Source organism: Pteropus vampyrus, unplaced genomic scaffold (genome assembly GCF_000151845.1).
Source record: "Pteropus vampyrus isolate Shadow unplaced genomic scaffold, Pvam_2.0 Scaffold71, whole genome shotgun sequence".
In the NCBI taxonomy this organism is placed as follows: domain Eukaryota; kingdom Metazoa; phylum Chordata; class Mammalia; order Chiroptera; family Pteropodidae; genus Pteropus; species Pteropus vampyrus.
This window is the reverse complement of record NW_011888852.1, coordinates 3,464,810-3,481,464: the sequence shown is the minus strand read 5'-3', so window position 1 is coordinate 3,481,464 and position 16,655 is coordinate 3,464,810. Positions and strand designations below refer to the sequence as shown.

The 16,655-nt window shown below is 35.0% G+C and overlaps 1 protein-coding gene across 1 annotated transcript in view; it reads right to left on the bottom strand.

Moving 5' to 3' along the window:
- Positions 1–16,655, bottom strand: part of NBEA (neurobeachin) — a 600,762-nt gene that overhangs the window by 371,943 nt on the left and 212,164 nt on the right. The window contains exon 33 of the mRNA XM_023531608.1: positions 7,822–7,949. Coding sequence (XP_023387376.1) covers positions 7,822–7,949 — 128 coding nt within the window. The remainder of the gene's footprint in view (positions 1–7,821; positions 7,950–16,655) is intronic.

Here is a 16,655-nt window from a genome sequence, read left to right as displayed (position 1 = left end):
ATGATAATCGCTTTGGTTTTCTTTAAAGTTTATCACCTAATTGATATTTAAATCTATAAACAACTTAATTTTACCAATTTTTTGACATATCTTTTAAAGCTCTGTTAATTTACAGTTTTCCCCCTATCTTTTTTTTTTCCTGTTTATTCTGAAGAAACCAAGTCAGTTGTACCATAGAATTTTCACCAATGTTAGTTTTGATGATGAAAATCCCATGGTAGAGTTTAAAATGCTAGGCTTTATTCAGCTTTATTTGAATTCATTCATTCATTCAATCATTTTGTCAGTCAGTCAGGCTTGATGGGTGATGGTATTTCACCCATCTGGTTGTCTAGTTATCTCTTTCTGTGATGTTAGCAGCAATTGATGCTAAGATCTATTAATTCCTGAGGGGATGCTAAATGGTAATAATCTAACACAAATATCATTCCATCATTTATCACATCTATGCATATAAAGATAAAGCTTCCCTCATTAATGATTTGATAACACAAATGACATAATTTACAAATGACAGGATACTTCTTTCCTTTATCAGTTTTCAAAATAATGTGTTGGTTCCCTATCATCCTACAAATTCTACAAATCACTTAAAAGTCATCCTTATAACTCACAGATTCCAACACGTGCATATGTTAATGCACTGCAGTAATTATACTTACTGATGCTCAAAATTCTCCATCTTTGGCCAGTAAGAGTGTCTTCAAGTTCCTGAGCCCTTTTGACAGTCTTCCCTGGTTTTTGGTATCACCAAATGTTGCAGGCGAATCATGAACATTTCCCTCCCTGGCCTTGAGATCACCCATTCCTCCAAGAAGCTCTGGTTTCTTTCAGAATGTCAAATGAAATTTTAAGACTTATAACCTGGACTTTAGGTGTGCTCACTGCTACTGACTTGGTCATTGAGTCTCAGCCAAGCAGGAGATGGGGTAGTGTGTGTGTGTGTGGGGGGGGGAGGGGCCGGGGAGGCAGTATGCGCGTGTGCAAGTACGTGATAATTTAGCATTTGTAACGTCCAATTCAAATTCAGAAGTAAATGCTTTCACTTAAACTCTTCTATTTTACATCTACATTCCTTTATTTAATAAGAATCCTGATTTTCAAGTACATAGAATAAAATAATTAGAATGTCAATAAATACTAATTAGTTTTATCCAACATGGAACACTTTCATATAAATACCAATAATGCCATTACAAATAGAATTACTGTCCCCCTACTTTTTTCAGTTTTCAAAAAATACAGTCATTCTATTCTATACTCTCTCCCATATAACCACCACTTAGATAGTTTTCCAAATGTATCCATATTGATGGTCAACATGGGTCCGTATGTTTGTATCTTTCCAGTAAGTTTAGTTGCCTGATGCTTGCTGTGCAGCAGATTTTGCAGGAGAGGTGCATGGGAATAACAGTCACTGAATTCTCACTTGTTAACGGTTTATCATTAGTCTCTATACATGAAAGTCAGTTTGACTGACATTTCGTCCCTTCCTACTCCATTTTTTTGTGGTAGAAAATACGTCTCTCAAAATGTATGATGGCAATGTGATTTTCTTTCAATTATAAGATAATTTGTATTTTTATCTAGATGCATGAAATGTTTTTTATTCTTTTTAAAGTCTATTTATTTTAAGAATACGTCTCAATGTTGGTCATCTGATGTACTTTCTCGGATATTCAGTGTACCTTTTAAATAGAATTTTCAAAATCTTTTAATTCTAGGAGTTTCTTTGAATAACTGATCCCATTATTTTTCTGCTCTTTGCTTTGACTTTCTTCTTTGGAAATTCATATGTATGTTGGAATTCTAAATTTGTCCCTCATCTTTTCTAGTCCTTTTAGTCATTATTTTTTTGACATTTAGAATTTCTTTTTATCTTATATTTCTCTTATGCCTTAACTATAAAGTTTATTTTTTTATTTCTTCTAATTTATCCTTCATTTCTAAAATTATTTTTCCCTTTACTTCCAACTCTTTCCTAATTTCTACTACTGCATTTATGAGATTCTCTAAATTCTTATTTAAATTGTTGTTTAATATCTTCTATCATTTTCTAATGTCACTTAGCTAATTTAAAAACCTTTCACCTTTTTTTCTAGCATGTTTTTATGGTCCGGGGGTGTTTTTCTATTCACTCTCATTTTTCTTATTGCAATACATGGGATTAAGATCTTTTTATTGCTACTTATTAGTTCTGTTCAATCAGTTTACCTGAACTTTTAGATAACTTTTAGATATTTTTTTCCTCTTTCTTCAAGTTCTAGACATGTCTTTTGTTTGTTTTCATGTAGTTTTGAAAAATATGACAGGCTACTTCATGAGATCTACTAGCTCTGTCTTCCTCAGTATTTTTTGGACTTTCTTTTTGTGGCTCTTGCCCTTTTGTTGCTTAGTTTGGATTGTATTCATAGTAGTTTCACCCCGGCATGAGACTTCGTTCTGGAAGGGAACTGTGGATTAATTTTTCATATGCCTAGATGGCTCTAGCCTCTGACAACCTTACTGTGGAACCCTCGGACTCATCTGCTTTTATTGTGTGTAAAAGCTTCCTTGTTTTAGCCCTCTAGGTTTTCCAGGTTGTATTTATAGACCAGGATACTCAGATGCTCTCCTGTGTCCCACCATTTCTTCCATGCATCTGCTGATACTACATATATCTTAACCCTGTAACTGGATCATTCCTGCCCAATCACATTTTGGGGTTCAATGGGACACTCTGTCACCTACTTTCATTGTAGGTATCTACTTGTTGTTATTGTAGTTATTATTTCACTTATTGTTCTGTCTGTTTTTAATGGAGGAATTCAGGGATATTTAAAAACTCTGCCCTGCCCCCATTGCCATCTACCCAGAATTTGTCATGTACAGTTTTTCATATTATTGCAATTTTAAAATAACTTCTGAAATTACATTTAAGGTATTTTTTTTTAATTTAAAATAAACATGCAAAAGTTTTTATAACTAGATGGCCATTTTACTATAAATAATCCAAGTGTGATAAGCGCTTCACTGGGTTCATTCCTTTTATAATAATATTTCAAGGATGCTCTCTTTTGGTGAAGGTAGAAATTTCATGCAATATTTAGATACTTTAAAAACATGCTTGTCTTGGAAATGATATTGGTTATATGATTTTAATAAAATATATATTAATGTCACTAAAAGTATAGTAGACAACTTAGTGACATCTCTTATACTGCTACCATCCTTCTCTAATATGTTTCAACTTATATGTAACTTAAGGGGCAGCCTACATGTTTTACACTCAACCTCATCCCTCCCACCCACATCAGTCTGAACTAATATAAAAGGGGTAGACACCTAACCCAAGGTTAAGCCACTCAGATTTTCTTTTGCTAGGTAGTAACTATAGTCAAATGATAAAAGATATTTATATTAAAAGCACGTTCGGAGTCATGAATGGAATTCTACGCTTAATGACTAGGATGGTGACATTAGTCTTAGAAAAAATAAGCTGATACACAGAGAAACAAAAATAGGAGAATATGAGGTTGCCTTGAGAGTCAAAGGGAGTGGCCTTGACTATTGACTCCCCTCGCCCATTTCCAGGCTGCCCAAAGTCTAACTACATTTCATTTTCTGCCCGTAAATGCTTAAGGGGAGAAAGCATTTCTGCTGTTAACCTCATGATAATTAAGTTACCTTTAATATTCTTGTGATTTCTCAAACATAAAATGCTCACAGAATATGAACAGTGATTCACAGGGCCACTCTGTGCCACGGTGAAACCAGACAGAGTGAAGGACCCTGCTGTCACACACAAACACTCACACACTCCTAAGCATCTCCTCTTCTAATTAACTTGGTGACTACTGCTTCTTTATTACTAATCATAACTCTAGACCTTTATTACTAATTATAACTCTAGGTTCTTAGGCCTCCTCGATAAAAATTATCAAGCTCTAACCCACTTCCTGACAGTTGGCAACCCATCTGAAACTGGCCCTACTTACTTAAATCCAAATTTTAAAATAGGCACCTCTCAACTCCTTTAAGAAAAGCTCCACAGTCCCCTAAAGTACCTTCTCCATTGCTGCGACACGCCAAATAAACACGACGATTTTTCACCAAAGGTTGTTTTGTCATCTCAGGCTGGGAGGGGTTGATACTTGCATACATACCTACTCTAATTTTTATGTATTTATTGATTTACAAATTTATAAGCTAGAAGAAATTTCTTAGAGAAAATTCAGTACGTTCTAAATAACTAGTCTTCAAAAATACTTAATTATTGCCAAGAGAAATGTATAAGCACCAAAAGATATGGAAAAACAGCAACTGTTAATGAGTGACCTTAAAAGATGTGAACTACATTGACTACTCCTGAATTATACAAGAATAAATTTAAGTCAGGTTGCCTAATAAAAGTGAGAAATTTAAAAAATGAAAGAACATTATTTTAGTCTTTAAAGGACATAACAATATAAACTATCGATGATTAATTATTATATAAGAAAAAAATTTAAATGAACACATGCATGGTTAAGAAAAACTAAGTATAAAATAACACACAAAAATGCAATTCAAATACATTTATCATCACTTTTCTTTTTGTAAGACATTAAAATACCTTCAGTAACCTAAATCCACCTTTGTTCCTATCATACGTATATAGGATAAAGTCAAAAGCAATGAGATTTACTCATCACAAGTACTATTTTTTTAAAACAGAACTATTCAATAGCCGGGGTAAAGATATTTTTATCATGTAAATCTAATGAGTTCTTCACAACAGTTTAACATTTTTTTTCTCAGCGGAAGGGAATTATGTATCAAATCAGAGATAAAAAGGGAAATGAAAGAGAGAGGAAAAGAAAGAATGATGAAGAGTATACATTCAAGAACGAGAACATGAAAGGACACGTATTTCTGTAGGCTGGGGTGGAGAGCAAGAATTAACCTCGGGTGACTACAGCAGCCAGCTCGTGGGTGTGAATGATCAATACTGGGAATTCTCACACACAACACACAATTTTACCTATCTTCTCTTATTTTCAAAACTTTTCTGAACCAAAAATGATCACTAACAAAAATAATGTTCTATTCAAATACAAGGAAAAATACTGAATATCATGTACTAAAATCTAAGTTGGCAATGTTAATATAAACGATAACATACTTCCTAGCTACAAGTGAAAAATATGTTAATTAATACTGTATAAATAAAATGGCACAGGACCACGAAGACAAGGCATTAATTTGGCATAAGAAACCTGAAGCAGGACTCAAGAATAAGAGTAATTCTGGGGAGAGAAAAAAGGAAAAAGATCCAATGCAGAAGGAAGAGTTGTACAAAAACAGGGAAATGTGATAATGCATAACCTGTTTGCAGGTTTAAGGACTGTGTTCTATAGCAAGAGCATGGAGATAAGTCTGAAAAAGAAGATTATAACTAAATTGTAAAGGATACCAAATGTAGTTCTGTTACACAGCAGAGGTTTCTAGATTTTTGGATTACATAAACTGGCAGAAATTTGAAGGACCATATCTTAACAGTTGTCAATTTTATACTTTGCCAAGTAATGGTATTTAAAAATCAAAACTCAAAACCTAAAAGCTACCATTTGCTATCATTTTATTATGAAAAATCATTTTAACAACAACAACGAAAAAGACATATGAACATTATCTCCACAGTCTTAAATACAGGATGTATTAAAATTCTTTGGTTGCAAGAAAGTTACAAAATTGTATTCTGTCAGACAACCAAAAAGTGAACTTTCAATATGTAACTTGTTCTAATGTCTCATTTTCAGCATAGTCACTTTTTTAAAAATCCAAGAGGAATATTCTTAATGCTCTTTTGACTCAATTCAGAACATTTGAGGTAAACTTATGAAAGCCCAAGGAAAACAGCTCTCAATTACCCAGCCATTTCTCCTACTTTCTCTTTGCAGTGCTGGGAAGTAAAAGGAGTTGAGATATATGGCCGTAAAAATTTCTGGAAAAGGGGCTAACACGTGGGGTCCTGACTGACCAACATAGAGCAGTTAAAAAGTTATCTGATAGCAATTCCTTACATTTTAAAATTATCGCAAACTGTTACTTAGGGACCAGTAATGTGAGTCTTATAACTTAAATCCTTCAAACCTGGTGCTGAATTTGTGTCCCAGTTTTAATAATAGTACAGGACCCATTACTACCATTGCTACATTACTAAATTTATTCTGTTTATTTTAGTATGTTTTTGGTAACTACGAATTTATTCTGCAAATTTTAGTAAAAGATATACATATATAAAAAAATAAAAGACTTTTAAAGGAATGAGGAAACATTTAAGATTTATTTTTTTCAGTAATAATTACTGAATCTTTTTCTTATTATAAAAGTTACACACACTACAGAATCACGGCACTGATATTCTCTCTGCCTAGAACAATACTGTTCTGGTAAGCTGTACTGCTCGCCTCTTTTAAGGCTTTGCTCAAAGGTAGCTTTTACCATTGGCCTACTTAAAATCAGTCATCCTCTTTAAAACCGCAATCTAACCTGCTATTTCCGTAATTCCAAACTCTTGTGTTGTACTTACCCTTTTATATAGCATTTACTAGCTTCTAACATTCTATATAATGTAATTATTTATTACGTTTAATGCTTATTTATTGTCTCTCCTTGCTAGAATGTAGGCTCCACAAGGCAGTGGTCTTTGTCCGTTATTTACTAATATATTCCAAGTGCTTAAACTAGAGCAAGAACTCAATATTTTGTTTTTAAAAAATGGACAGCCTGCCACGTGTCACTGTTTTGAGAGCTTTATTTGCATTGTGGAATTTACCCCTCCCAGGAGCCCTGTGAGAGAGGCACTGTCATTGACTGCTTCTTACAGTCTTCTTACAGAGAGGCACTGTCATTGACTGCTTCTTACAACTTCTTACAGAGAGGAACTCAGCTACGAAATGGTCAGGTAAGTCTCAAAGGGCATAGAGCTCAGGAAGCAGTGGAGCAAGACTTCAACTCGGTCCAGTTAGGAACTATTACTGTGCCCCGAGCAGAAACAGATTGTGTGAAAGCGGTTGAGACAGTGAAGGAACAGGCTCAGGAAAACTTCTACAGTAAACAGGAAATGAAAAGCAGAAAGGTACACATACGGCTGCTAAACCCAAAGAGCAGCAGCTAAAGCCATCGTTCACCCGCAGGAGCATCTGGAGTTTGACTGCCCTTGCTGATGTTCGCTAACAGTTATAAAACAAAACGTTTTACAAAATAAATAAGGCTCCAGATAACATTTTTTTTGAAAGCTGCTCTCCTGTTACAGGTGCATAAATGAAATCTTCATGACAGTTAATTTACCTTCTTTGCCTCCTCACTCCATTGAAGCTGCTGCTGAGTAAAAGACAACAGCTTCATCAACTCCCCGTTAAGAATTTCTTTTCATTTTCTCAGTTAAGCATGCTCATATCACACACGTTATGTGAATAAGAAAAGTTGCTTAACGAAGCCTGGCTCTTAGAGTGAGAAGGAGTTTTTAGAGACCTTTGCTTAGTAAACACGCCATCCTCGTGACAGATATACAGCAGTCCCAAGAGACTGGGATCATGCAAACCAGAACCTCCCATTCCCACACTTTGTCTCAGTTCTTCACTGTGTTATTAGCTGTGCAATAACATTGACTGTGTAAACATGCTATTTGAAAAACAGGAATAAGGAGAAAGCATATATGAATATCTTAAAGTTTGTGGAAACAATGTCTTTGCATTCTTTTGGCAATAAATATTTCTCCAGAATTACAAATTATGCCATGATTAACAGATACATTATAGGAAACTAAAATAATTAGAATATAGAGAGAAATCATACCTTCTATCAATAGCTCTTGTCCATGACTGCCAAGAAGTGTACGAGATAGGAATGGGGCAAAGTCTACAAAAATTTCACGAAGAAGAGGAGCAACTTTTTCTAAAGCTCTTTCAAGTTTTGCAGTGATGCTGTTGAAATTAAGACATAAAGACTAGTAAATATAATTCAAAATAAAAAGTGAAATAAACTTTACTTCTAAATTATTATCTTTGAAAATTATAAAAGTCCAATTCTAACCCACTGAATAATAACAGCTTCATGTAGAAGGGACACGCTGTGCAGTTTCACATTAGTCATGAGGCCACTCAAAAGACTGCAGCTAAAATAGAATGCCTACATGGTGAAAGGAATCGGGGTTCTGGAACCAGCAAGGGCCAGAGACCCTCTTCATAAGGGGCTTCAAGAAAGAAATTCTTGAATGTCTTCTTTGTCTATCTTTCTATCCATCAAGGAAAAATGGTTTTGAACAATGGATCACTGTGCCTATTATTAAGAATTAACTCTTGATCTCAAGAGTCCCCTGGAAATTCTCTGAAAAGCTAAACAAATAAGAGAATAACTGGAATTCAGTGTAATACAGTTGAATTGCTTTGCCAGAGTAGGCAAGTTACCTTTCATAAGCACACTTAATTTTATTTACCAGTCCCTGCATTATAATTTATATTCTTCAGTATAAAGTTGTAAGTTGTAATGACCACACATAACAACTGTTTGACATTTTTGAAAACACCCTGAATAGTTTGTATAAAAGAAAAAAACATGGGAAAAAAAAATAACTCTGCTCAGGAGAATAAAAAACATGCTTTGGAGTGTGACTGTTTGGCCTGCAGCGCTGGTTCTATCACCTGTGACCTAGGCGACCTTGGGACATTAGATTTCCTAGGCGACCTTGGGACATTAGATTTCCTGTGCCTGCAAAATGAAAATGATCATAGTACCTGCCCCTTGAGGATTAAGTGAGCCCAGCCATGTAAAGTGCACAGAAAAGTGCCTGGACACAGTGACTGCTATTCTGAATAAAATATATCTTTATTTACTCTTATAAAATGTGACTGATACATTTTTAAAAAATCTGTTTAATAATATAATGTTGGATGACAGCTCATTCTACACAGAAGACATGTAAAGGAAGGAATTAAACAATGCTTCAAAATCATAAAAGTTCTGCCGCAATGCTAAGTAACATTTTTGTTACATATGAGGAAAACATGATGACAAAAAGGTAATTACTTATAGAATAATTTGCAGTATATTACTAATATTTAAAACTGAATTATTATATTTTTAAGCAATTAAATTATTAACTAGGGATTAGGAAGTAATCTAGGATGCCTTCTGTCCTGAATCCTTTGTATCCACAAACCTCACCGTTAGCACGCTGCCTTTGCTATCTGCCTTTGTCTCCTCTTACGTGGGTAAATAACTTTAGAGAAAGGAGAACTGAGGAGGGAACTCAGATCTGGGCACTTCCACAAACACTTAAAGAGACTATTCTGGAGGAACAACTTTAGGCAGGAAAAATAGACGTGGGTGAGACTTCCCAGACTTGCCCAAGATAAAGTCTTCAATGTTCTCCCTACTCTTTTCTTCCCGATGCAAGCACCTCTCTACAAAGCTGGCTCTCAGGCTTCGATGTAGATCAGAACCACCTGCAAGGCCTGTTTGAACATGGGCTCCCAGAACTCCACCCCAGTTTCTGATGGGGCAGGCCTCTGGGTGTACCGTGAATCGGCACTCCTAACAAATTCCCAGGTGGCCTAAGACTGCTGATCCAGGAAGCACACTTTGAGGATAACTTTTGATGAGAGTATTTGCTACTAGTAACTGGTAATAAAACGGCTAGCAAAGGAACGGTTACCTAACATCACAGAATGATAATAATAAAAAGCTATTCTGACTTTTCGTGAATGCAGACAGAACTTCCTTTTGGGCTCTACTATTTCATTCATTCAGTCGAATCTCCAGGATCATGTCCTACGACTGTTCTCAGCTAAAGCGATCACACTAAGGAAAGCTAAGTAGGAACGGGAAGTGTGAACCTACGAAGAGGAGAAAAATCTAGATATAATTAACGTTCTTCGTTTCTGCAGCTGAATTCTGAGTGAAGCGTGAATATTTATTTTTACTTAAGATTAATTTATGAGAGTAAAATTACTTCAGAAAAATTCTAGATTTACAGAGGTTGACATCATAGTTATATTATTGGATCATAACGTACGACTTTCTCATTAAAGCCAGGAACAGTTTTAGTCCTTAGTTTAAGACTTTTTTTCCAAATTTTACAGGCTTTTGTGTGATTTAGAGGCTTCGGCATTGCAAAAATACTGTTCTTGGTGATTAAGTTAAATATCAAATGGAAACTAAACAACTAAATACATGTGCGTGTAATAATATATTCTTATATATTAATATAGTAATTACCTTGGTTTAAGGATAATGGATAAAAACAGACATTTCTCAGTGAATGAATCCCTATAAAATATTTTGCAACTATTTTCTCATAAAATTTAATAGAATATTATATGATGCTTATACTTATCATCCTGCAACCATAATTTTAATTTTCTATTAGGGGCCAAACAATGTAACAATTTACCCAGCAAGAGATCAAAGCTTTTAAATACAGAAAAATCATTATCAAATAATACTGCCAGATTTCTCTATTGAACAACAACAAAATCTAAATGGAAAAGTTTCACCTTAAAGAAAATGGACAGGTTTTTGTTGATAATATTTAAAGATTCCTCACAATGTACTTTAAAGGAAAGTAAACACTGTATGGGATCTTTGTCCTTACATAATTTAAATTCTCAAAGGAAACGGTATAAACATGAATCTCAGCTTTATACCTTCCTCTATCACCTAGCAAATAATCACCCATTATAAAGAAAAACAAAAACAAAACATATTGTGCTTCTATTGCTATTTGAATTACCATCTAAGAGAAACACACAATGAAAAACTTTTTCCCAACTGCAAGGCATATACGAAAAATTTATCCGTTAACATGTAAAAGAAGAAATTAAAAAAAAATTTTTAATAAGGCAGAACTTATTAAAAACTCCTTGTTTTATTTTAAAAATAGAAATAACATTTAATTACCAGAAGAAAACAAGGTTCCGTGGAAAATTACTTTGTAAGAAAAACTGGCATATTTTAATTAATTTAGGGAAAAGACTAGACTAAGTAGTAACTTTTCCATTTTATTTGAAAGTTTATTTTTCATTTATTCAAAAAACATCTAGTTAGTCGCAGGCATTTTTTATGCAGAAATAATACAGAAGTGCACTAGATGCAGAATTTGCCCTCCACAGTCTTGAGTGACGTTTCTAATCTTAACGCTCTTGTAACTTCTTAATATCTGCATATGTTCTTGGGCCCTACACAGAGAATCTTCGACTCCAGGCTGAAATGCATTCTCTCTGGCTATCCTTCCATCTCTCCCTGCTCTATTCTTTTTTATTCCCTTCAGGTCACACGAATGATGCTTGTGATGCTATTTTGACTGTGGCTATTTTTCTGTATAGTAAGTGCAAATTCTTTTAAGAAAGAGAATTACTGATTTCCATGAAGAAAATTACTGTTGCAGCTTGGAAAATTTATCAACTATTCTAGCAAAATTACCAACTATAGGAAAACAAAACATTCAAAGAAAATAATAATGCTTTACATGAAATTCTATAGCCTGGATTAAAACACTATGACTTAAAACATTAAGGGATTATTATTACAGTTTTAAAAACCACAATTATGTATTGGTCTTTATCTGAATTAGGAAATCTTGTTTACAGAGGTTTATAAATTCTGAGAAATTTATTTGAATAAAAATATAATTAACTCATGGGAGAAAAAAGGTTAAGAAAACTCGTGGCTGCAAATTATCAAATCTTACCAAATGTAACTGGCCTGGAAACACATCTAAGGCCAAGGTAACTGTAAATACATGAATCAGCAAAAAAAAAAAGAATCAGCAAAAAAAGCATCTCGTTTCTAAATAAATCCCCTTTATAAATATGCTGCACAACAAAGTGTTGATTATTTTCAAATGTTATATGTTTTAGAATTCTAGCAAAACATGCTACTTTTATTTAGGACACTGCTTATATCGTGAGTTGTATTTTAATAAACTACCTTGTGTTTGTGCCAATTTATAGTTATAACTTTCACTTACTTTTGATTTCAATTTTTTGTATTCTCCTAGGTCCTTAGCATAATGTCAAAAATACAATAAACACTTAATATTTTAGTTTGGCATATTAAAGTTCTTAAACTTCTTTATTCATTTCTTAAAACATATAAAATGGATATGCATAATAATAAATCAAGAATGAAAATAATTATGTACCCTTCAGCAATGTAATTAAAAGATACAGGCCAAATATAAAGGAAATTATTATATAAGTAAATTCCACAGTAGATTTTATTAATCAATTATTCCTATGTAAATTAGAAAATGCAGGCAGTGGCTAAGTGAACCGATTTCCTTAAGTAAAATTAGGTGCAAGATTAGGAGAGTGTTAATGATAGCAAAATATTACATGCTGCCAAGTTAAATTCTTAATGAGCTACACATTATGACTAGTAATTGACAAACACTGACTTTAAGTATTTTGTCTGTATTTCACTAATCTTCTAGTATGGAATATAAATAGAGTAGATAGCTGGTGAGTAAAAACTTCCTAGATCTCAGAAACTGTGACACTGTAAGCTACGGAAAAACAGTTTCTTTAAACTATAACTTTTCAGGGCTGCAGTCACTAAGCAAAACATGAAGCTGAAAAAAACTCTTGCTCATTTCATTTTCCCATGATCTTTTAAATTGAAAACTGGCATCTTCTTCTCATTCTTCCTTAACGCAATCATATATATTTTCAAATGCATGATGTACTGATTAAGAAAGTAGATAAAATTACAAGGACACCAAAAAATTAAACCCAACTAGAATTTTTTTGTATGCAAGAGGTTCACTCCTTTATGTGGTAAACTATATTTGAAGCACACATTTTTCAAGTTTCAAGAAATGTAATGCTGGAATGTCTTTACATAATTATAAAAGCTTCTTCGGAGTGAAGTTTTAGAAATCGTTAAATCCATGTTTTGTAGGCGGAAAGAAAATGAAAAAAAAACTGAAAGGGAACAATTCCTTCATTTCTAGTTGCTAGTCAAATAAAACAGCATAAAAATTAACTATACTGAAATAAAAATATAAAGTCCAGAATATGTTATTTAACAGAGACAAAAGAACAAACCTAGTAATATAAAGAGTAAGGCTAATTGTGCTTTATATAAGTGATGTAAAATTGAAGTAATAAAACTTTTCTTACTAAATAACAATGTTGATATATTATAAAAGAGATTTCAGAGTAGTAGATACTGCAGTGGATCAGCAAACCCTCTTTAGGACAGAGATCCTCACTCCCTGGAAAGGTCAAAGGAGGACCACTGGGTTATGGCTCACACAAATCCCTCCCAGAAGGAACTTGTCTCACCCAGAGTTAAGTCTTCTCATTGAGAGCAATCTGCATTCAAACGCTAGTGGTATGGGCAACAAAAGGCCCAGGTCCCTTGACTCAGTTGAGGACCTCCCTAAGAGTCATTCCACCTTCAGAGCTTTCCCATGGAATGGCCTTGGGCCTCCCTTACAACGGCATCACTTTCTTCCTGACTAACTCTCCCTTCCCACTTCCTTATGGGGGTGTGATCAAAAGCACACCTCGCTAAGCCACCTGTGCACGATGCTCTATCTACGAATTAGTTTCCTGGGGTAGTGGTCAGTTCATGAGTATTTTTTTTAGCGTAGTACCTGGTTCACATCATATTTTTTGAAAATATAAACTGAAAAATCATCGATTAGGAATAGGAACTTCCATTTAGCCATAGAAAGCTGGAAAGAGTCGCTCCCACACTGATGACAACAGAAAGCCAGACAATCTACAGGCTCTTAGATGCAGCTGTTAGAACCTCTGAGAGCTGAGGTTTCAGGCCAACCAACTAGCCTTGAAATCTAAAGACAGGAGCCTTGAAGGAGACATGGGAGGGATGCAAGAACTTGCTTGGGTACCATATAAGCTGGTAAGAAGTCAGCTAAAACTTTTAATAAATTGCTGAAGTTCAAGTGTGAGCTAATGCAAGAGAATAAAACTGTCAGAGCTGCAGACACAAAGGGAGTTGGCAGTAATTTGCAGGCTCTTCTCCACAAACCTCGCCAATACTCCTGAGGAAGGCTGGGACAGCATGGAGCATGAGGAAGTCCCTCGCTGCTGGGGGCTGAAGGAGGGAAGCAGTAACTGCTACAGAAAAGACACGAAGCCCATCTCATCCCTACATCCTCTATGAAACGAAGTTTACATCTATGAAAAGGACAGCAAAGCCATTCATTTGCAGGGCACGGGAGAGCCTACTGAAGCTGAGAAATAGAATAAAAAACAAAACTCTTGTGAGAGGGGCAGGAGTTCATCCTGAGTCCTGATATTTAGATATTCTGCAACCACTTGGGAATGGGTGGGATCAATGGGAAAGCCTGACTTCCAAGACCCTGGGCAGCACCTGCCTGAAACCAAGTCTGAACCAGAATAACATAAAACAACCACATGTCCCCCAAACAGCAGACCTGCAAGTATCCAATAACAAATAACAGCAGACTACTGTTGCAGAGGGGGCCACAGTGTAGAGAACCCCTTTGAAGTGCAGGATCAAAGGAAAGCCTAAAGATGAGGTTAAAATAGGAACACTGAGTAAAACATTTTGACAAACGAGCCCCCAGATTACCACAGGAAAAGGTAGATAAACTAAAAGCAGTGAGAATAACTAAAAAGAAAACACAAACCTCGCTTAACTTCTGAGTAGAATAATTGAACTCCCAACAGTGGAGACTCAGCATAAGAAGAGGCAGATGCATATTTGGCATAAACACTACAAATGGCAACCACTACTGTCCTATATCTGATATTCAGTTTTCATACAAAAAAAAAAAATAAGATAAACAAATCAGAAAAATCGATGTAATCAGAATCACAAACCAAACAGAATCAGAATCACAGACAAACCAGATGTTGGAACTATCAGACACAGATTTTAAAATAACTATGATTACATGTTAAGAGTTAATTAATAGTTGAAAAGATAGTCAACATGCATAAATGGATGGGGAATTTCAGCACAAACTAAGAAAATGTAAAAAAGAAACAATGCTACAAATGAAAAATACAGTGGAGACAATAATGCCTTTAATGGGCTTATCAACAGACTTACTAGCATCAAGGAAAGAATCAGTGAATTAGAAGATAAGCCAAAGAAAAAAAGACATTGAAACAAAAAGAGAAAATGTATGAAAAACAGTGGGATGTTTTTGTGTGTACACATGGGACTGCCCACCTGGAAAGCGTGTGGAACTAGCAAAGTGTGGTGGTACACAGGGCTGCCCCATCCAGGGAAAGTACAAAGCTAGTAGGGCACTGCAAAGAGCACAAAGAGGCCCAGTCCAGACCCAGCTCAGGTAGCACATAATTAAAGCAATAAGACATACCTCATTCACACCAGGCAGCCCAACCCACAATGGCAGCCCCACATGGATCAAAAGGACAAGGAAGCACTCAAACACCAGGATGCTCCACCTAGAACCCACTCCTGCTGGCCAGGTTGCCTACCAGGCAATACACACCCCTGCCCCAACGACAACTGGCCTGCTAAAAACATCTGGCAGAAAGTATATTTGAAGAAATAATGGTTGAAGACTTTCTGAATCTGGGAGAAGGAAATGACAACCAGGTCCAGGAAGCACAGAGTTCCAAACAAGATGAACCCAAAGAGACCCACGCCAAGACATACTATAATTGATATGGCAAGAGTTAAAGATAAAGAGACAATCTTGAAAATAGCAAGAAGGAAACAAGTCATGTATAAGTGAAACCCCACGAGGCTATCGGCTTATTTCTCAGCAGCAAATTTACAAGCCAGAAGGGACAGGAAGGAAATATTTAAGGTGCTGAAAGAAAGGAACAGCCTAGAATACTATATCCTGCAAGACTATACCCTGCAAGGTTATCATTCAGAATTGGAGGAAAGGGAGTTTCCCAGACAAGCAAAAACTAAAGGAGTTTGTCACACTAAACCAATTCACAAGAAATGTTAAAGGGTCTTCTTTACACAGAAGAGAAAAGGTCATAACCAGAAATAAGATACAGGAAAGAAAAAAACTCACTTGTAAATTCAAATATATAATAAACACGGTGAATCGACCACTTAAAAACTAATATGAAGGTTAAAAGGACAAAAGTAGCAAAATTGACTGTAACTAAAATAAAGTCAGGGATACACAAAACAAAGAGATATAAAACATGACATGAAAAAAAAGTGTGTGTGGGGAAAAGTATAACACTTCATAAATGCATTGGAAATTATCTATCAGCTTAAAACAGGTTGTTATAGATATAGATGGATATGTATGAACCTGATGGTAACCACAAACCAAAATCTACCCAAACTACAGAAGAATAAAGATAGGAACTCAATCAAGACACTAAAGAAAACCAGTAAATAAAAAAGAAATAGATCAAGAGAATAAGAAAGGAACAGAGAACAACAAACAATCAAAAACAATGAAGAAAATGGCAATAATTACTCTAAATGTAAATGAACTAAATGCTCCAATCAAAAGACACAGGGTAGCAGAATGGGTAAAAAAAAAAAAACAAAACAAGACTCATCTACATGCTGCCTACAAGGGTCTGACTTTTAATCAAATGACACACACAGACTAAAAGTGAAGGGATGGAAAAAGATATTCCATGCAAATAGAAACAAACAAAAAAAATCTCAGGCAGTGATACTCAGAT